At 32.9% G+C, this 21,684-nt stretch overlaps 2 protein-coding genes and 1 long non-coding RNA gene across 3 annotated transcripts in view; 2 read left to right on the top strand and 1 right to left on the bottom strand.

The window, feature by feature from the left end:
• The window catches only part of LOC114338817 (uncharacterized), a 373,188-nt gene that overhangs the window by 141,449 nt on the left and 210,055 nt on the right, over nt 1–21,684 (top strand). The gene's annotated exons all lie outside the window — the stretch shown is intronic.
• LOC126880087 (uncharacterized) lies at nt 3,859–4,270 on the top strand. Its single transcript, XR_007696402.1, has 2 exons — nt 3,859–4,001; nt 4,101–4,270. It is a non-coding gene; the product is annotated as an uncharacterized LOC126880087 (long non-coding RNA).
• On the bottom strand, nt 17,523–20,214 carry LOC126880086 (tigger transposable element-derived protein 4-like). Its single transcript, XM_050643756.1, has 2 exons — nt 20,086–20,214; nt 17,523–19,498 (listed from the first exon to the last, which is right to left on the bottom strand). Exon 2 carries the CDS (start codon nt 19,496–19,498, stop codon nt 17,723–17,725), a length of 1,776 nt encoding a protein of 591 aa, XP_050499713.1. The 5' UTR covers nt 20,086–20,214; the 3' UTR covers nt 17,523–17,722.

The raw sequence follows: 21,684 nt of genomic DNA, 5'->3' as shown, positions 1-21,684 counted from the left end.
TTAATAGAAAAACTGCTTAGAAATGTCTATATCTTGTAAATATATTTTAATTTAACGCAGAATTCGATCTAATTAAGACACAATTTGCTTATGTAGTCCAGTAATCAGATATCTGATCTCTAAAAACGAGACGAATAGGCTGAATTTTGCTAAGACTGTCAATTTTTGGACCCCAAAATAGATGCAAAACAGTTAGCCACTTCTGGTAGGGAGCGAAATACGAAAAATATCTATTTACCAAGAATCTGTACGCTGTAGAAAAAAATATTTCAAAGAAGAAATATAAATTTTGAACAAAATTTTTTTGTGTATACTGAACCGTTCTGTCAGAAACAACGCATGAAGCATCCGGAGATTTTGAAAGTCAGTTAAGAGAGCGAAATCAATTTTTTAAATTAAGAAAATATAAAATAAACAAAAATTTGTATCAACTCGACGGTAAAAATTCAATATTTTTGGTCAGAGTATCTTATCGACAAAATGTCCCATCAAAATGCGTTTTAAAGGTGAAGATAGCACCTTTCGTATGCATTTTGCATTTTGCCGCAAATGAAGTGCGTTTCTATAAAGCTGTTTGATTCAATAAAATTGTTTTTTGATTAGGAAAGTTTTGGGATTGTTCTGATTTCTTTCACTATCTATGGATTTTGGGCTGCTGAATCCGAATATGAGGTTTTCGGACAAAATTTCTTGCCGGAACATTGAAAAAATTGCGAAAAAAGCGAAAAATTTCAGCTTTTTTCCGCTTTTTTGTTCAAATCTCGAAAAATATTAAATTTTAGTAAATGGTCTTATAACAGAAATTAAAGTACTTAAAATTATCTACAAATATCACTATTCACTTTTTTTTCAGACGAACCGTTCGGTCTAAAGTACAAGTTGAAAATTGCCAATTTTTAACGGTCTCGGCAAAACCCACTTTTTACATTCCAAAACTTTATTTTTTATTAGAATGCTGTCATTTGATAAATTTCTCCTAGTTTTCTGTACAAATAATAAATGTTAGTTCATAGGTATGGTATGTCTCTTGTGACAGCTTTCATGAGTCCATTCCGTCCTAAGAGGCCGGGAATGTTTCTGCTTTTCTCTTAGAGCCACAGAAGATCAGGCACATATGGAGTCACAGTTTCAGTTGGTGTGAACATTTCCTTCGGATCTGTTATCTTGATTTCTGATAAACCTTGAGATAAACCTTTGTCCTTTTAAAATGAATTAGTTGAACAACTCCCTGACTTCCATAAACCTCAGACGCGGGTTTGTTTTTTATCCGAGAATGGATTGCTTAGGAGCTACTGCATGTTTTGGTGCAATACAAGAAATGCCACATATGACGTGAAAAGTGTGGTATTCGTTGATTGTATGTACGTTAAAATCAGCGTTATCGTACACCTGCTGTATAAAGCACGGCAGGTCAATTTTCTGCGGATCGCCTGCGAATGCTGACACTTCCAGGCGAACAGCTTCTGTATAGGATGAACAAAACCCCAAAGAGGAAGCTACATCAACCTATTTCCTTGAGCCGTACTTTTTGTAGAAAAAACGGCCAACCCTTCAAGGAATCGTGAGACCAACTATCTGGGCCTTACTGCCGCTACAAGACTTTGAGCAAGCGCGTTGCTTATCTGGAAGTGTCAGCAATCGCAGGCGATCCGCAGAAAATTGACCAGCCGTGCTTTACACAACAGGTGTACGAAAACGCTGATTTTTACCCTTTCTATGCTAGGCCTTAATTTGCATGTTGGTCCCTCAATCCCAAAGGTTTTTTCATGCTTATAATCCCATTGCCTTATATATACGTCGCATATGAATAAACAAATAAATGACCAAAACATGTTTTTTAATGAGTTTTTTTTAATCAACTTAAACGTTTTCTGTTCAAAAGTACTCATCAGAGAGCAAAACCAACTTGAAAAAATGTAACTAACGTAAAAAAATAATGTACTGTAAATTAATATTAAAAGTTTTCTTTTGTGTGGTACTCCTCAAAACATGACACTACGCAAAGGCCGACTCCGCATCTTGCACACATGTATATCGATTCGCTTCTTTTCTTCTGGTCTTTTCTGTGGCTACAAACGCTTCACCTTCTAGCAGCTACCTAAAAGCGTTGCCACCAGTGCTACAATATATGTAGCATATATCTAAAATATGTGGAGGCTTTGGGAACAATAATCTAACATTTTCGGACCTATTTCTACGGCATTGGGACACCAATGAGTCTAAAATTTTATAAGCAAAGCATATTTTCGGCTTTGGTAAATTGAGACCATAACACCTTGAACGTATATATACGGCGGATGGGAATACTACTTATTCAAAAACATATATATGCAGCGTTGGGACAGAACGGGTTAACATACATACAATCGACGGATACCACACTTTTTACGTCATGGGTGGCATTTCTTGTATTGCTCCAAATTATGCAATAGCTCCTAACCAATCCATTCCTCGGTTAAAAACTAAACCTGCATTTGAAGTTTATGAAAGTCAGAGAGCTGTTCAACTAATACATTTTGAAAGAACAAAACCTCAAGGTTTATCAGAAATCAAGATCCGAAGTGAATGTTCACACCAACTGAAACTGTGACTCCATCTGTGCCTGATCTTCTGTGGCTCTAAGGGAAAAGCAGAGACATTCTCGGTATTTTAGGATGGAATGGATTCATGGAAGCTGTGAGAAGAGACATACCATATTCATATTCTGAACTAACATTTATTATTTGTACAAAAAACTAGGAGAAATTTATCAAATGACAGCATTCTAATAAAAACTAAAGTATTGGAATGTAAAAAGTGGGTTTTGCCGAGACCGTTAAAAATTGGCAATTTTCAACTTGCACTTTAGACCGAACGGTTCGTCTGAAAAAAAGTAAATAGTGATGTTTGTAGATAATTTTAATTAGTTTGTTTAATTTCTGTTGACAGACCATTTACTAAAAGTTAATAGTTTTCGAGACTTGAGCAAAAAACCGAAAAAAAGCTGAAATTTTTCGATTTTTTCGCGATTTTTTCAATGTTCCGGCAAGAAATTTTGTCCGCAAACCTCATATTCGGATTCAGCAGCCCAAAATCCATATATAATGAAAGAAATCAGAACTACGCCAAAACTTTCCCACTAGGAAGCTCGTAGAGTACAAATTGACTGAATCAGTTGAATAAATAAAAATTCCGCAACTTGTGCTATTTTTTATAAGTCCAAATTTCTTTATTTTATTAAATTTTATAAAATAATTGTATACCTACATCGGAAAAGTCTAGGAATATTTTTATAACCTTATAAAAATTAATTTATGTGGTCGTTTAATTTCAATTTCAATTTCAATTTGTAGAGTGGCTCATCCTGTACATTTTTGTGAGTAAAACAAAACGTCAAAAGTGATAATGAATATTTGACAACGCTTTTAACAGGAGAGGAACAAACTATGGTTTGTATACCGCAGAAAATATTCTGGTAGTTTAGATTTTATTCTTTCTATAACGTTCTTGGTTAGTTAGCGTATTGAAAATATTGTTTTTTATCATAGAGTGCCGCCGTCACTTAACTTTGGATGAGATGAATAAGGCTGTAGGCACATAGATGTTTCACGCAGGTATCTCAAGGTCATACTAAACTAAATGTCATTTTTAGTAATGATACGTTTTTTGAGATGTCGCCATGCACCTGGAGTGAAGATTTCTTCTATATCACTGAGTCTGAGTGTCATTATAATTTGTCAATTGTCATCATTGTCAGTAATGTCAGTATGCCTTTATCTTTTATCTTTTCTTTATGTCAGTAAAAATGTTTATCTGATTGTTAGCAATAATAAAAAATCCTGATTTAGATAAAATGGATTAAAATATAGTTTTTGAAACAAAACGAATGTGATTTGAACATCCATAGGAAGATCAAATTCCTAGCTTACATTTGCATGATGAGTTCAACAAGTATTTGTTATTAGAGAACAAGTAACACAGTTAGTGTAGTGGTGTAGGGAAGCAAACGAATGTAACACCAAGTAAGTAACCCCTACAGAAAATATATAATTAATACAAATTATTTTACGTGAAATGAATATGGTTATTATCAAATCAATTATATTAATTTTTTGTTTTAGTTGAAAGTCCTTCAACAAGTAGAGATGCACACATGTTTCAATCATTTGAGATACCCTTTTGTAGAAGTATTTGGAAGATAACTATTAATAATTTCATTTGTAAAGATACGATTTGTAAAAAAGTATATACAAAGTGGTTTTGCTGGTATTAAATAAATAAATAAAAATACGTTGTCATGTCTTATTTTTTCCCAAATGGTATTTTGTATATTTGAAATTAAAAATAATTTGCATATTTTAAAACCAAATTATTTTTTTTTCAACTATACAAATATTTTAACCTAACATTTTCTTCCCACCAAAATTACATTTTGAAATTCCCGCTTGCATTAGTTCCGATACAAGCGGCATGGAGCGCTGTTTTTCATATTTAACCAAAGCGTTATCGTGAAACATCTAGAGGAGGTAGGTGATCTGTGGCTGTAGGCCTTCTTTAAGGCGACAAGCGGGAAACTAATGTAGCTGAGCGCATGTGAGTCTCCCATAGTGTTATAAGTCGATTGTGATAGCATTTTTGTACACTGAAAGCCCAGCCGAACACCATCCAGGACGTGAACGCGCTACAACTTCAGCTTAATATCGATTTTTAGTGTTAACCGCTAGAAAACAACCAACAATTACAGCATCTGTATTTATTAGCGACCTGCAGCAGACACACCAGGTAACCATAAGCCGTGATACTGTAAGAAATCATCTCCATGAAGCCAATCTCTTAGTTAGACCATTGAAATGTCCACCTATCTCCAGCAGAGGCAAACGCGCTGCAAGATTAGTGTTGTGTCAGGAATATCAAAACTGTGATGCAAATGATTGGGCTAGTTTCATTTATAATAAAGATACATTTAATTGCACTGAAAGGTACTCTCCTTATTTTTGACAGTTCAACAAATTTTCTTGTGTATTAAATACTATTAATCACTACAAATCGATTACTATTTATCCAAATCAACTGAAGAAGAAATTACGTCTCTTTCTAAAAATATCCTTACACTTTTCCGATGTGTGTATTTGGTAATACCTCTGCTCCCACGATTTTTTTTCTTTTGACGTTGTCTTTTGTTGGTTCATTAGGTCGACTGTGCGAGCTCTACCATGTTAAAGTCTTCAACTATCTTTGTTATTTTATATTTCTTATTCTCTTCCTTGTTACTTGAGTCTTTAATCTTAATATTCTTCTGAACACCCAGTATTGCTCTAACACGTTTTAAGCCTGTTGCTTTCTATGACTTTTTCTATTACTTAAGTACCCGTTCCATTTTTTGATGTCACATTTTAGTTCGATTCTAATTGTTTTATTTATTTTTACGTATTCTTGAGTATGGCGTTTGTTTTCCACCAGTAGTTGTCTTCTTTCTTTCACTAGTTGGTAGTTGCTTTAGTTTCGTTGCTTATGTTGTTGATTTCGTTATGTATTTAGTATATACGAGTATATACCTACCTATTTGTTTATTTCACTACGTTATACATATGTGTTTCTATTTGATCACACCACATAACATGAAGAAATTTCACAGATATGGTTGGAAGTGATTCAAAACACTAATTTTAAATATTAGGATCTGTAGATAAAATGACTCTATTGTAGCATATAGAATAGAAAAACTCCAAAGGCAGAGGTTCAACCATCTAATAATCTATTGTAATGTTATAATCGGTTCTAACCACTCGTGCAATCATATGTTATTAGGTTTCATAAAAATACATTTTAGTACCACATGTTTTATTGATCGGTTGTGGTGGTGTTCTATTATTTGTGGGAGTACAGATATTTTTGTATATAATCGATTCTATTAGATTATAATAACGTGTTTCTCTTGACCGATATAAATCTTGCAGCAACAAAAACTAGTCTAGTGATAATAGGCGGCTATGTTCAATGTATAAAAAGACAATCGAAAGTCATGAATGGTTTAACAAAGTCCATTAGATGATTTTGGAACAGCGGCGTTTTAGACCAGGGCATTTAGCACTAAAAACACCGTAATAAATCGATTTTTTAATACAATACATAGAGACCTGCAACTTTTTGCATTGTGTTCAGGATGATGTCAGGAAAAAAGTCACTACTACAAAAATGGATAGAAATGCATAATTGCATTTTAAAGTGCATGACATGCATTCAAAAGTGCATAAACATGTCAAAGTAAGCATATTAAGGGCTTGATTGTGTTATTCAGGGGTCGTTGAACACGACTACGCTACCAGAACAGGGCCGTAACTACCATTGGGGCAACCGGGGCAGTGCCCCGGGCCCCCGGCTAAAAGGGGCCCCCGTTTGGTTGGCCGTGCATAGATTTTAACGAGGTCAAATAAACTTTTCAAAGTACTTTCAGTCAAGTTCTACTTCAAGTTGTCCGATTATAATAAGTACACGGCATATTAATTCTAACAACTTCAATGATCGATTTTAACCTGCACCATTAAAACAATTTTTCTCTCAAAATCTCTCCATAAGGTAACCTCATTTTGTTTGCTGCTTTCAAACCACAAAGCAGCTCCGTCTTTTAGATGGCTTCTTATAATTTCTTTGTAGTCTTCAAAGTTCTGCATATGTGAATTTGTTTTTTAAGATTTTAATGAAAGGTACCCGATGTCGTTTTCTAATATCCCCACCCAATTGGATTCTGCTCTCACGAGCTGTATACAATTACTTCCCGATGGTCTCCTCCTTTTGGACATTTTCCTATCTCCTTCAATTTTTCTTCCACTTATTCCATATCGAATTTTAACGCATTCTCGAATTTTTCTACCACCTTTTCAATTTTCTGTATCTCCTCATCAATCTGGTTTACCTCTTCCTGCATCTTCTCTAAATAAACCTTCATATTTTCATACTTTTCCATCCACTGACAGCACTGAAGTCCTCATACCAATCTGAAATATGTTCCTCGAAAGTGACTTTAAAACCTCTCAATCAAACATGCTAGGCTGGAAGATTTGATGCAGTCAATGCATTGAAATACATATTTTGCGATGTTTTGAAGTGCCTTTCAAGTCTAGTTCTGACAAGTAACAAAAGAAATAAAAGAGACGAAACAGCACAACTGAAAAAGGAACTAGAATCATTCAAATTTGTTTTGTTACTAGTTGTGCAAAATAAAATCCTTGAAATCCTCAACATAGTCTCGATAACACTTTTACAGTTTACTCGAAGAGAGCCTCTTAAAACTAACTAAAATTAGAGGACAATTTGAAATCTTTGAAGAGGCTTCAAATATGTATCAACGTTGGGAAATACCAGTAGGATTCGTTCCAAAAAGAATGCAGAAGACGAAAAAACATTTCAATGAACTGTGACTGTCGGCGTGGATGTAAGTTTAACTCACGACTATTCGCGATTGGACGATCCTCGCACCATTGCGTTAGCTGCGGCGGTTTGCGTTTACGGTGTTATTTATAGTATTAATAACCTAACTAATTAGATTTGTTACCCGTCAGTAGAGGTTGATCTATCATAATCATAGGGTATGATCTAATTCCATAAAGTCCGGTGTGTCAATGGTATTGATAAATTCCATTGATCTCATAGAAATAAAAAAAAATGGCAAAAATCGCGCAACTTTTATTTATTTAACAGCTTTATAGAAACGAACTTCATTATCGGCAAAATGTTTACAAAATTTTCATACGAAAGCTGCACTGTTCACCTTTAAGAAACATTTTGATTTTTGTCAATGGGATATAGTCCAGGGCGCATCTGTTTTGAGATGGACGTTGAGAGGTGACTCGTATTTGTTTGCAGAAATTGCTTGGAATCAACTGATATAATAATAATTGAGTTATCCTCCCACACAAAAAGGTCCGGAACATTGTTTAAATTGGAAAGAAATCCTTTGTACTCAGCTAGCACGGACTGGGACGTTTCGCCGTCGCCGTTTCGCCGTCGCCATTTCGCCGTCGCCGTTTCGCCGTCGAGCCACTTCGCCGTCGGCCGTTTCGCCGTCGAGCCAGTTCGCCGTCGGCCGTTTCTTCGTCGCCATCCCGGCATTGGTTAAGTTTACAAGAACGTGATAACAACATACTAACTTTTTTTATACTAAATGTCAGTGTAAATAAAATGCTGATGTTGCTAGTAAAACCACGTAAAACCAAGTTATATTTTCGTATTCAACTATACATTGTTTTCGTCTGAAAAATAAAATATTTACAGTATTAAAAATATTCAAAAAGTTACATTTCATAATTATGGGCAAGTCCTCTAAGATATTCTAAAATATCTTCATCGGCATTGAAGTTTCGGACTAATCTTGATATTGAGAAAAGGGATTTCAAATTGTTTTTACTGTATTAAAAATAAAAAACGTCATTATGCAAAAGTGATAGTATATAATCGTTCGGAAACCATTCAAAACTTATATACAAGTAATGATCATCCCGAAATTATAAGTACGAATGCTAACAACGAAATGGCTACGGCGAAATGGCTCGACGGCGAAACTGCGACGGCGAAATGGCTCGACGGCGAAACGGCGACGGCGAAATGGCGACGGCGAAACGGCGACGGCGAAATGTCCTAGACCCCAGCTAGCATCCAGTTTATCGAACACTGATGATGATTTTTTATAAAAATCGAAAACGTTTTGTTGTGATGGAGCCCTTTTAAGGGATTTTAATAAAAAAAAAATTATACCTTTTAGAAAGCATTTCTTTCCAATTTTGTGATTGATGGTATACAGCCAACTACAGGTAAAACATTTTCTTTTCCTTGTGGATATTGTTTAAATAATTAAAATGTCAAAAAATGAAGGAAAAATTCGATTCTTTTCTTCGTTTTTTGATTATAACTTTAAAAGTATTCACTTCCGAAAAAAGTTGCACTGGCATAAAAGTTGCGCAATTAAATTTTATACAATATAAGAATGGTTAAAAAATTTAAAAATTGTCACACTTGTTGCAAAATAGCAATAATTGCAAAAAAAACCATAAAAAAACAAGTACATATTCGTATTTTATGTTTTTCAACTATTTCTGCTACATGTAGGACCTTCATATTTTACTCAGAAAAACTATATAATATAGTAAAAGAATATAGTAAATTTTATTAAGATCGGTTCAATAGATTTTGCAAAATAAATTTTGCAATCCAGCTTTAGTAAAAAAAAATTATAAAATGTTGCAGGACTGAAAATAAACCTGGTAGCAAGTTGAAATTTTTTTACATATAGAATATTACTGTGATTTTCATTTGCAATTTGTAAAATTAAAATCGGTTAACTAACACGGCGTCATGAATTTTTTTAAATAAACATTAATTTTTGGTGCTACGCGCAGGACAGCATTGTTCAATTCACACAAGTTGATTTCCACCAAAATTTCTTCCAATCTTTATCTAATACAGTGATGAGCGCTCTAATAACCGGCAAAATAGCGCAAAAGATGGAAAACATAAATTGTGAGATAAAAAGAAATAAAACTAGTAGAGATGTTAAAATTATCTCAGAATTTAATATGTTTTCCATCTTTTGCGCTATTTTGCCGGTTATTAGCGCGCTCATCACTGTATTAGATAAAGATTGGAAGAAATTTTGGTGGAAATCAACTTGTGTGAATTGAACACCGCTGTCCTGCGCGTGGCACCAAAAATTAATGTTTATTAAAAAGAATTCCTGGCGTCGTGATAGTTAACCGATTTTAATTTTGCAAATTGCAAAATAAAAGGTCCAGTATTCATCTATAACAGTGGTTCCCAACCTTTTATGTCTGGCGACCCACCATTATGATGTTTTTTCATATTCGCGACCCATCCCTCACCCATGATGATATATTTGTACGTTATTCAGCTACTGTAAGAGCCACGTCGCGACCCACCTGAAATCTGCCCGCGACCCACTAGTGGGTCGCGACCCACCGGTTGGGAAACGCTGATCTATAAGAAAAAAAATTCAACTTGCTATCTGCTTTATTTTCAGTCCTGCAACGTTTTGAAAAAATGAATTTTTTTTTGCTAAAGCTGGATTGCAAAATTTATTTTGAAATATCTATTAAACCAATCTTAATGAAATTTACAGTATTATTTTATTATATCATATAGTTTTTCTGGATGAAATATGAAGGTTTTAAGTTTAGTATAAATGGTTGAAAAATGTAAAATCCGAATACTTGTTTTATTATGTTTTTTTTCTCAATTATTGCTATTTTGCAACAAGGGTAACAATTGCTAAAATTTTTAGCTAATCCTATATTGTAGGAAATTCAATTACACAACTTTTATGTCAGTACAACTTTTCTCGGAAATAAATACTTTTAAAGTTATAATCAAAAAAGGAAGAAAAAAATCGAATTTTTCCTTAATTTTTTGATATTTTGATTATATAAACAATGTTCCGGACCTTTTTGAGTGGGAGGATAACTCAAATATTATTATATGAGTGATTTTCAAGCAATTTCTGCAAAAAAGTATGAGTCACCTCTTAACATCCAAATGTACTTATATTTTTACAGATGGTATAATACTTTTATCAAAGTATATCGAATTTTTACCGCCGAGTTGATACATTTATTTAAAAAATTGTCAAAATTTTTCAATTCCCGGTGGCTTAGGCTTAGAGCGTTGTTTCTGAGAGAACGGTTAATTCTGCGCTAAAAGTGCTAAGAGACATTTTTGTTCACAATGATTATCTCAGCTACATTATTTCTGGGTTAAAATATTTTTTTCTACGGTGTACAGATTCTTGGTAAATCGAGTTTTCCACTGCCCTGCCCCTACGTGGTGGTTTAGAGAAAAGCCCGAAATTGATATTTTCACCTAAATTCAGCTTGTTCGCATGATTTATAGAGGCTCATTGGCATTTTCGTCTCTTACCACTGGAGTAAACTTGGAAGAAATTGGTTGAATTTTGCAATTTACTATACCCTGTTTTTAAAATGGAAGGAGTAAACTTAAAAAAACAGACTCACATCCAGTAACGTCACTGTAAAAATCAACGGATTCATGACCTTTTTTCATTGATCATATCGGCCTTCGACCGTAATCCATAAATACCGGGTGTCCACTTATATTTTCCCCCATTTTAACTGCCTATAACTTCTAAACGGCTCAAGATAGAAATATGCGGATTTCGCTGAAATGTTTTATCTATGTAAAAGTTTTGTCTGAATGGATTGAATTTTTTATATCGCTTTCAAATACGACAACAAAAATGGCGGATTTTTGAAAAAAACGTTGTTGACTTTTTTTTAATGGAACACCCAGTATATTTTTGTGTAAATTGAAAGAAAGGTCATTCACCTATCCAACAATATAAAGTTTTTCAAAATCGGTTGTCAAATCACTGAGTAATTAATTTTTAAAATGAGAGGTGCAACGTGTATATCACATACCTAAATAACATAACTAAGCAAATTGATATTATGTTATGTGATTTCCACATTGCATCTCTCATTTTAAAAATTAATTGCTCACTCATTTGACAACCGATTTTAAAAATTTTTATATTGCTGGATAGGTAAATGACCATTTTTTCAAGTAACAAAAAAATATACTGGGTGTTTTAATAAAACAAGTCAACAATGTTTTTTTTCTAAAATCCGCCATTTTTTATTTAAAAGCGATATAAAAAATGTGAATTTACCTAAAAACTTGAAAAAACAGTCATTTACCTATCCATCGATATAAAAAATTTTAAAATCGGTTGTGAAATGACTGAGAAATTAATTTTTAAAATGAGAGATGCAATGTGGAAATCACATAACATAATATCAATTTGCTTAGTTATGTTATTTAGGTGTGATATCCATGTTGCACCTCTCATTTTAAAAATTAATTACTCAGTGATTTGACAACCGATTTTGAAAAACTTTATATCGCTGGATAGGTAAATGACCTTTCTTTCAATTTACGAAAAAATATACTGGGTGTTCCATTAAAAAAAGTCAACAACATTTTTTTCAAAAATCCGCCATTTTTGTTTTTGTATTTGAAAGTGATATAAAAAATTCAATCCATTCAGACAAAACTTTTACTAAAATAAAACATTTCAGCGAAAACCGCATATTTCTATCTTGAGCCGTTTGGAAGTTATATGCAGTTAAAATGGGGGAAATATAAGTGGACACCCGGTATTATATTATAGGTAGGTACTATAAGTCGCTAAAGAGTTCTAAAAACAAGTTTTTATATTGTAACGTTACAAACGTCACATCTTTGCTATTTTATTTTTAAACAATTATTTTGCTTTATTTTCGGGTATATATCACAAGGGAGTGAGAATAAATTGAAAATAATGCGACAGTTTTTCGAAAATTTGTTGTCTGGCAACAGACACGAGAGCCCGCAGGGCTCGAGTGGCTATTACCCAATGACAACAAATTTAAGTAAAAATGAAGCATTATTCTCTTATTTATTCTTACTGTCGTGTGATATTCGTAAGATTATTTTTTAATACGTATATTATGGGTATTTTCTTAAATGTGACAGTTGTCAAAACTAGGAAGCTGGTTGCCATTAAACAGAAACAATCTAATTAAAAAAATTCTAAAAAAATAGATAATTCTTAGTATAATTTTAATCTGATTGGACAGAATTAAACACGTGATCAAATATCTTACTATACGATTGGAAGTTAAAATCATTAAAAAATAATCTTTAATATTCCATTAATAATTATCTTCTGTATTCGTTTTACTTGTTTTCCCGGTCCTCTTTTCATCTAAGTCGTATTGAACATAATTCATAATCTTACATTCTAGCATCTGATCTAATCTTGTGTTCCATAGTCATTATTTCAAATTCCATTTTCTGTGTTTCGCTGATATGACATTGACACTTCGCCTCTCAACAACACAGAGTGGTGGAAAATTAATTTCGCTATAAAAGCCAATTACAGGCTGGTAATAGCTATTTATCCGTAAACACTTAATCTCTTGGGGTGAGTTTTTATTCTAAGCCTGTATTCAATTTTTATAATGATTTTTTTTATACCTAACCTTCCATGTCGAAAAGCACATGCTTCATATTTTACATTCCCTCTATTAATATGCTTTTAGTAATCAAATTATTTAACTAGTATCAATCATAATTCCAGTTAGTTTATTCTCGTCATCTGCTACTCTTTCGATTATTTCTTAAAATAATGGCAGACTTGGCACACTTTGGTTTCCCTACTTCTTAATGTTTGATTTGTGTTTTATCTTCTAGTTTTTGGGAATAAATCACTTTTCTCCCTTCGGGAGACACCAGCTTTCATCACCAGTGATGCAACTTTAAAGGCACGACAACAGGATGCATCGAACAGACAGCAGCACCCGACATCATTAGTTGTAGTGACCTAGGGCCACAACATCTGCCCAGGTCTACAAGTCTACAGCTGTACCATCCAACATCAAGAAGATCTACTATCAAATACCACAAGCCGTACATAAGTATAATCTACAAATTGTTAGTTTTGACAAGAATTTGAATATATTTGTTAATGCATTTGATGTCATATTTTATTATATCTTTATTGAACAATAAACATGATTAGTTAAAATATTGTTTTGTTTGCTTCCATTCTGAATTTTCATAGTTCATATTTAAGATTAGGACAAGGCGAACACACACCCCGAGAGACTGAGCCAGGCTAGGGTGGAAGATGTTCTAGGTGTAGATCTTGCATGACTGAAGTATTATTTTCGAATGGTATTTCAATAGAGAACTTGCATAAAATTTTAAATTCGAAAAAAAATGTTATAAATCACAACAGAACATAATTTAAAACATGTATCAAATATTAAAAAGTTTTGTTTGGCTTTCGTTTGGCCCCTAAAGATGATTAAAAATTCAAATTAAAACAGGTGGCCCAAAACGCGTCGTGACGTCATTAGTTTAAATTATGTTTACATTCTTCCAAAAAAGTTAACAGAATTTAAAATTAGACATTATAAACGTCAGTAGAAAATACATGTAACCTCACAAGTGTTTTTGATCGTTTGAACTATTTTAAATGTCATTTAATAGTGTCAGTGTCAAAACAACTGCAAAACCTAATAGGGAACTTGCACATTTTTTTATTGCATAATAATATTCGGTTTCCTTTAAAAATAAGGTTTCCAAAATTTCACGCCTTAAAACCTCATAATAACAAGTACAAATTTAACATCTATATATTTTTTTTTTTGTTTTCTGGCGTTGGTTTAGAGAACCTTTAGTCAATTTAAAATAGTTCAAACGATCAAAAACACTTGTGAGGTTACATAACTGTATTTTCTACTGACGTTTATAATGTCTAATTTTAAATTCTGTTTACATTTTTGGAAGAATGTAAACATAATTTAAACGAATGACGTCACGACGCGTTTTGGGCCACCTGTTTTAATTTGAATTTTAATCATCTTTAGGGGCGAAACGAAAGCTAAACAAAACTTTTTAATCTTTAATACATGTTTTAAATTATGTTCTGTTGTGATTTATACCATTTTTTTCGAATTTAAAATTTTATGCAAGTTCCCTATTAGCTGGGGCAGTCTAACGCGTCTTCGCTTCAATATAAATGCAGACTAAATCTAAAAATTAAAGGAATAACGCAGAAAACGCAAAAAATCGCTGATATAACTTAATTAACCTTTGAATTTTAAGAACCAATATAGTCAAAATTTCATAAATGTAAATAGTGTCAAAATTTCACAATTTATTGGAGTAAACGTGCGTGCAATTCGACCAATTACAAACAAGCATTACTCCGCCTAGTTTAAAAACGAGGTATAATAGTGATGTGTTAATTTTTTTCAATAGATAATTTCCAAAATATAATAAAACAGACACCAACAAAAACAGATTATCAGGAAAGATCCAATTAACATTTCGTGGAAAATATCACATTCGATCAGGTGAAAATCGTGGATGATGGAGCTAAAATTAGGTTTTAGAATTTCAAATGTTTCCACGTGAAATCAGAATTTCTCCGCCCATGCATCACGAAGCTCTTAAACCAAAAATCTAAGCCATGAGTTTTTTTTAATAACTTTGGTTTGACCGATTTAAAATTTATTATTTCTTTCGGTGTTAAAAGAAGCTGCGTAGAGTGATTTTGGTATAATCAATTATCGCGAGTATTTTCTTACCGCAGCAGGACGGTTAAAAGCCGTAGAACGACCGGAACAAATTAAGGAGAGGATGTTGCTTTAACATTTTAGTTAATATTTAGATGAATAAACATCTTTTGATATGAATGGATTTTTACACCAGTCTCTCTGTGAAAAAATCATTGATTTCACATTAAAATTTTATAAATATAAATACGTACCTACAGATATTTTGAAGGCTCTAAAAGGTGTATGAGGGCGGTGCCTAATGAAAAATACGCGAAGACTGATGATTTTGCTGTCTTTTTAACAATCTTAAATGTGAGAAAAAAAATGTTTGCCTATAAAGTATTTCTTATTCATTTTAAAGAAAAATGCTTAAAATAGAAGTTGTAGACCATAAAAAGTTCTTTAATTTTGGGAATTTCCAAAGTAAAATGCAGAAACAGTTGACCGAGATAATTGAAAAAACCCTTATTTTTGCATTAATTTATAAAAAATACTGATAACGTGGTTTTTTTGCATAATTACATGTGCTATAACTACAGAGGATTGTGGCAGTTAATAAGTTTTTAAGGTGTGCTAAGTTTCAACTAGATTGACCAAATAGCTTATAAAAAAATAAATGGAATTTCTACTTTCTCCGATGTATCTGCGGGATCACCATGTACAGGGTGATTGATAAAATATGACAATAAAAGTTAATAACAAAAATTTTAGCCACCTTTGAGCTTCACATTACAAAATTTGTTAGAATGTTACAGGGTGTTCGATAACACAGTCTCAGACCTAACTTATGTTTTTTTAAATGGAACACCCTATATTTTATTTTATATTCGAAATCCTGTTAACTTCTCCATCACAAAAATATAAAGGTTTGTAATGTTATAGAGGGTATTTACAAAGTTATAAGTTATAACCAATTTTGTATGAAAATCGTAACACGTTCAACTCCCTGTATAAATAAAAATAAGCACAACAGCAATGGTCTATTAATGCCATATGTTTTTATTTATTGTCAAAATTTTTAAGAATTATTGATATTGCTAATTTTCTTTATATCAAATACAGGGTGAGTCAAAACGCAAGTACATTATTTTCTCAGTAATGTTAAATAGAACACCCTGTATTTTATATCATTATTGAAAAGTAACATTAACGTACTTTAATTTTTATATATTATTCCCTATGCCCAAATTTATTAGTTTTCGAGATATTTTCATTTTTCAGAGCAAATTATTTTAGGTGTTTAAACTTATCTAAATTTTAAGTAAGCCATGACTGAATTGACAATTGAAGATTACCGATTATCAATCCGGTAATCAATGTAACACTGTAGCAAATAAAGAAATAAAAATAATTTATTAGTAATACATTTTACAAACAAAAACACAACCACTACATGCAACATTTTTGAAACAATTAAAAATTATCTTTTTATGTAAATGCAACAAATAAACAAAGAAAATTAGTAATAAATTTTACAAAAAAACACACAAACACAAAATACAATATTTTGTGAAGACAATTAAACACTAATTTTGTATGTAAATGTAACAATGTAACAAATAAAGAACGAAACATAATTAATTTATCAGTAATACATTTTGCAAAAAAACATGTTTGAAAAAATTAGAAGCTACATTTAATAAAATATTTTTAATATTTAATTACATAAGGTGTTCAAAATTATCTCCTAATAGTATAGTATAGTTGATCCAAAAGATGGCATAACCCAGACATCCAAAGTGAAAGTTATCCTTCAACACCAAATTGTTCTATATGGTCCACACAATGTCCAGAAAAAAGTCACACCATTTTGAGCGTCGGGTGTGGGGGGGGGGTAAAGGGGGAAGAAATCGGTAAATTCGTATTTTTCTAAGTTTTTCGCCAATATTTCTAAAATTATGCGGTTTAGCATGAACAACCCTCTATGCAAAATTAAATTATTCTACATTAAATTTGAAATAAAAAAGGCCCCATGCATAATCTTTCTAAAATGAATGGTTCCAAAGTTACGGAGGTAGTATAGTATAACTGGTCCAAAAAAGGGCCTAACGCAAACATCCAAAGTAAAAGTTTTCCTCCAACACCAAAATGTTCTATATGGTCCACATATTGTTCAGTAAAAAGTTACACCATTTTGAGCGTCCGGTTTGGGAGGGAGATGCGAGAGAAGCCGGTAAATTAGTAGTTTTTTTACGTTTTTCGTCAATATTTCTAAAACTATGCATTAGCGTAAACAATGTTATATACAAAAATGTTCTACATGAAATTTAAAACAAAAAATGTTCCATACATAACTGTTATAAAATCAACAGTTCCAGAGTTACGGAGGGTGAAAAGTCGAGGTTTTCGATACTTTTTATATTTTTTGGGCAATATTTATGATATAGGGTAAGGTGGGGTAATGGCGTACACTTAAAGATAATTAGAATTTATTTTATTATTAGACGACATTAAAATTTTAAACCTAAGCAAAAATGAAGAACACATGTTAGTCTACAAATTTTGATTAAAAAAACTTTTTAAAATTACAATACAAAATTAAAAATATACATATAAAAAAAGTTGTCACTGTCCGGTATTACCCTCTATGTTGGGGTAATGACGGACACCTTTTACAAACAAAAGTCGCAAATAAATTTTTTGTCTTTTGGAGAGTTAGAACATGCCTTGTGTGCCCAATGACCACAATACACACATCTTAGCCAAAGTTCACTGTTCTTGCCAAATTCTCCACACAAAATGCAAATGTCTTCGGTAATGTTCTTGTCCCTAACATCGTCATCATCCTCTATCTCACTTTCTCCTTCTTCACATATTTTATAGTTTAAGGCAATTTTTGTTCGCTTTGATTTTTGTCTTAATGTAGACCCCTCCTGTGTCACAAATACATTTCTTTTAGCCTTATCTGATTTGATTGTTGTCTTTTTATTTTTCTTCTCTTCTTTTTTTTCTAGAGCTTCTTTTAGCGGTGTTGACGTAAATACAATAGAGTGTTGCTTGTTTGCCTTATTTTGTCTCTTTACAACATTTTCGTGAGAACAAGATGGTAGAGGAATTATCTCGGCAAAGGAAACATTTTTTAATTCTGTCTCATTCACACTACTATTTTTTTCAGGGGTAGTCTCATTTGTTTTGAGTAGTTTTTCTGCTTGGGTAGGTTCTTGAAGTGCATCAGAAACAGTGGATTGAAGGGTTTCTGCAGGAGCAAAATCTTCATCTGTGAATACGTCAGGGTTGTAGGGGAAAATACCTGTCTCTTTAAATCCCTTGATAGCCTTTTCCGGGGTTGCCACTCTACTAAATGCTAAATTAAATAATTCAGCAATCTCACTAGGCGTGATTTTCTCCCCTGGATGGCTGGTCAAATATTTGGAACATTCAGAGTTGAATGCGGTCTTTAGAGGAAAGTAAAAGCTCACATCGAGTGGCTGAAGGCGATGTGATGAATGTGGAGGGATTGTCAGAACAGCAATACCGTTATCTCTACAAAAATTATATGCTTGTAACGTGCAGTGAGTGCTATGATTGTCCATGATTAAAAGAACTGGATCTTCTTTGGATGCTTTTACAAATGCTTGAAAATGTTGTAACCAAGTAAGAAATATGTCCTCTGTAATCCACCCATTTTTTGACCATGTGTAAAGGGCACCTGGGGGACCGTTTCGTTGAAGATGGGACGCCATTCTTTGGCGTGCAAATATAAACATGGGAGGTATATAGGTTCCTGTAGCGTTGACGGCACACATCGCTGTGGTTGTTTTCCCCCTTTCCCAGCTTGTAACAAATCCAACACGCTTCTGACCTTTTTCTGCATATATTTTTGGTGGGCGTTGTACAGTAGTGACCCCAGTTTCATCGCAATTATAAATTTTATTGGGTGAAAATGCATATTTTTCCATAAGTCTGGATAAATTGTTAAAAAAAATGGTAACTTCATTGCGACTAAAAGCTGTAATTCTGTTAATGCTGGTTGCTTCTGGTTTCCTTAACGTAATATTGTGACGAGATATGAAGCCCCTTTCCCAGTCTTTACCAGCCATTTTTCTTTCTTGATTAAAGGGGACTCGGATGTTGTTTGATTGTGCAAATCCAAAAGCACATCTTCGTACTTCCTGGGGAGTTATTCCATAAAAAACTTTTGCCAGCTTCTTAATTTGAACAGCAAGTGCATTTTCGGCTTCAACTGAAAAAACTGGCTTTCGGCCCAAGGAAGGTCCAGAAGGGGCAGTGCCATTTTTAAGTCGTTCGTGTAACGTAGATTTTGGAATTGAAAATTTTATTGCAGCTTTTCTTAACGACATACCATTCTGTATAGCACGGAGTGCTCCTTGCAACTCCTCCTCTCTCCACGAAGCTTTTTCGGTGACTCTTTTATAATTCCGCGGCATCTGTAAATTAAAATAACAGTGTTTACTGTTTTGTATCCAATAATAAATATTATGATGGAATCGCAGAAACTGGATATAAATACTGTAGGTATGTTTGTTGAGTTATTTTTATTGCCAATGTTTTGATCACGAATGGGATCTTCTTCAGGTCTACAAAGAATTAATATGTAAATGTCACATACATGTCATAAACTATATTAGATTTTGTTTTAATTGTAATGGGAAACAAAAACTACAAAAATTTATAAAAAATGTTGACAAATAATTATAAATGTAGGTAATTATGAATTATTACCTATTAACTATATTTATATCCACTTTCCAATATTCCATCATAATAAAACAACAGCAGGTATTTGCATGTACCTATCTCCCAATACAATAAATAGTTCAAACCGGAGCTGGGGTAATGCCGGACACAGTGTCCGGCATTACCCCTAAACGACATATTTATGCATATGTTCGGTAGTAATTATTAGAGGAAGTAATGAATAAAACTACTTAAAGATACGTAAAATACACTGCGTAAGCTATGACTTTGCACGTAATCTCATCAATTTCTTACAATAGAAATGGTCAATACTCACCTTTAAAATCAGTTAATTCATATAATCACACACTAAATTTTGTAATTTTTGTGATAACTCTCTTTGCAAGCACGTGGCAGCGACTAAACTGAGAACTGAGATTCAGATGTCTAACGGTCAGCCTGTGATGAACGCGAAATTCAATAATATGCCGATACGTGCACAAACAACGCAGTCCGGTATTACCCCGCTGTCCGGTATTACCCCACCTTACCCTAACTATACCAAAAACCCAGACATACAAAGTGAAAGTTATCCTGCAACACCAAATTGTTCTATATGGTCCACATAATGTTCAGAAAAAAGTCACACCATTTTGAGCGTCGGGTTTGGGGGGGGAGAGGGGGGAGAAATCGGTAAATATAAAAAGTATCGAAAACCTCTACATTTCACTCTCTGTAACTCTGGAACCGTTGATTTTATAACAATTATGTATACAACTTTTTTTGTTTTAAATTTCATGTAGAACATTTTTCTACAGAACATTCCTTACGCTAAAACATAGTTTTAGAAATATTGACGAAAAAGGTAAAAAACTACTAATTTACCGAATTCTCCCCCATCTCCCCCTCCCCCAAACCGGACGCTCAAAATGGTGTAACTTTTTACTGAACAATACGTGGACCATATAGAACAATTTGGTGTTGAAGGAAAACTTTTACTTTGGATGTCTGGGTTAGGCCTTTTTATGGACCAATTATACTATACTACCTCCGTAACTTTGGAACCGTTCATTTTAGAATGGTTATGCATAGGGCCTTTTTTATTTCAAATTTAATGTAGAACAATTTTGTGTAGAAGGTTGTTCATGCTAAACCGCTTAGTTTTAGAAATATTGACGAAAAACCTAAAAAACTACGAATTTGCAGATTTATCCCCCTCTCCCCCCCCCCAAACCCGACGCTGTGACTTTTTTCTGAACATTATGTGGACCATATAGAACAATTTGGTGTTGGAGGATAACTTTCACTTTGGATGTCTGGATTTGGATCTAACTATACCATACTATAATACATTTATGTACGCCTAAAAACGATCATTGAATGAGCTACTTACTCTACGGAGCATTTGTAAATTAACACATCAAAATACACTTTGTATTCTATTTTTCATCTCATCCCTTGTTGTTGGAGGTATTTTATAAACTTCATTATTAACGTAACCCCAAAAAATCAGTCCGGTTTATTAAATTATGGTGATTTGGGTGGCCACGCTACTGGTCCATTGAAAAATGAAAATATCTCGAAAACTAATAAATTTAGACATAGGGAATGTTATCTAAAAATTAAAGTACGGTAATGATACTTTTCAATAGTGATATAAAATACAGGGTGTTCTATTTAAAATTACTGAGAAAATAATGTACTTGCGTTTTGACTCACCCTGCATTTGATATAAAGAAAATTAGCAATATCGACCATTCTTGAAAATTTTGACAATACGTTAAAAAATATGGCATTAATAAACCATTGTTGTTTTACTTAATTTTATTTATACAGGGAGTTGAACTTGTTATGATTTTCGTATAAAATTGGTTATAACTTTGTAAATACCCTGTATAACATAACAAACCTTATATATATTTTTGTGATGAAGAAG

This window comes from Diabrotica virgifera, chromosome 2 (genome assembly GCF_917563875.1).
Source record: "Diabrotica virgifera virgifera chromosome 2, PGI_DIABVI_V3a".
Lineage (NCBI taxonomy): Eukaryota > Metazoa > Arthropoda > Insecta > Coleoptera > Chrysomelidae > Diabrotica > Diabrotica virgifera.
The sequence above is the reverse complement of the archived record's forward strand: the minus strand, read 5'-3'. Positions and strand labels throughout refer to the sequence as shown.

Coding starts and splice junctions, on each gene's coding strand:
- LOC126880086 (XM_050643756.1), bottom strand. CDS start 19,498: ATGCCGCGGAATTATAAAAGAGTCACCGAAAAAGCTTCGTGGAGAGAG.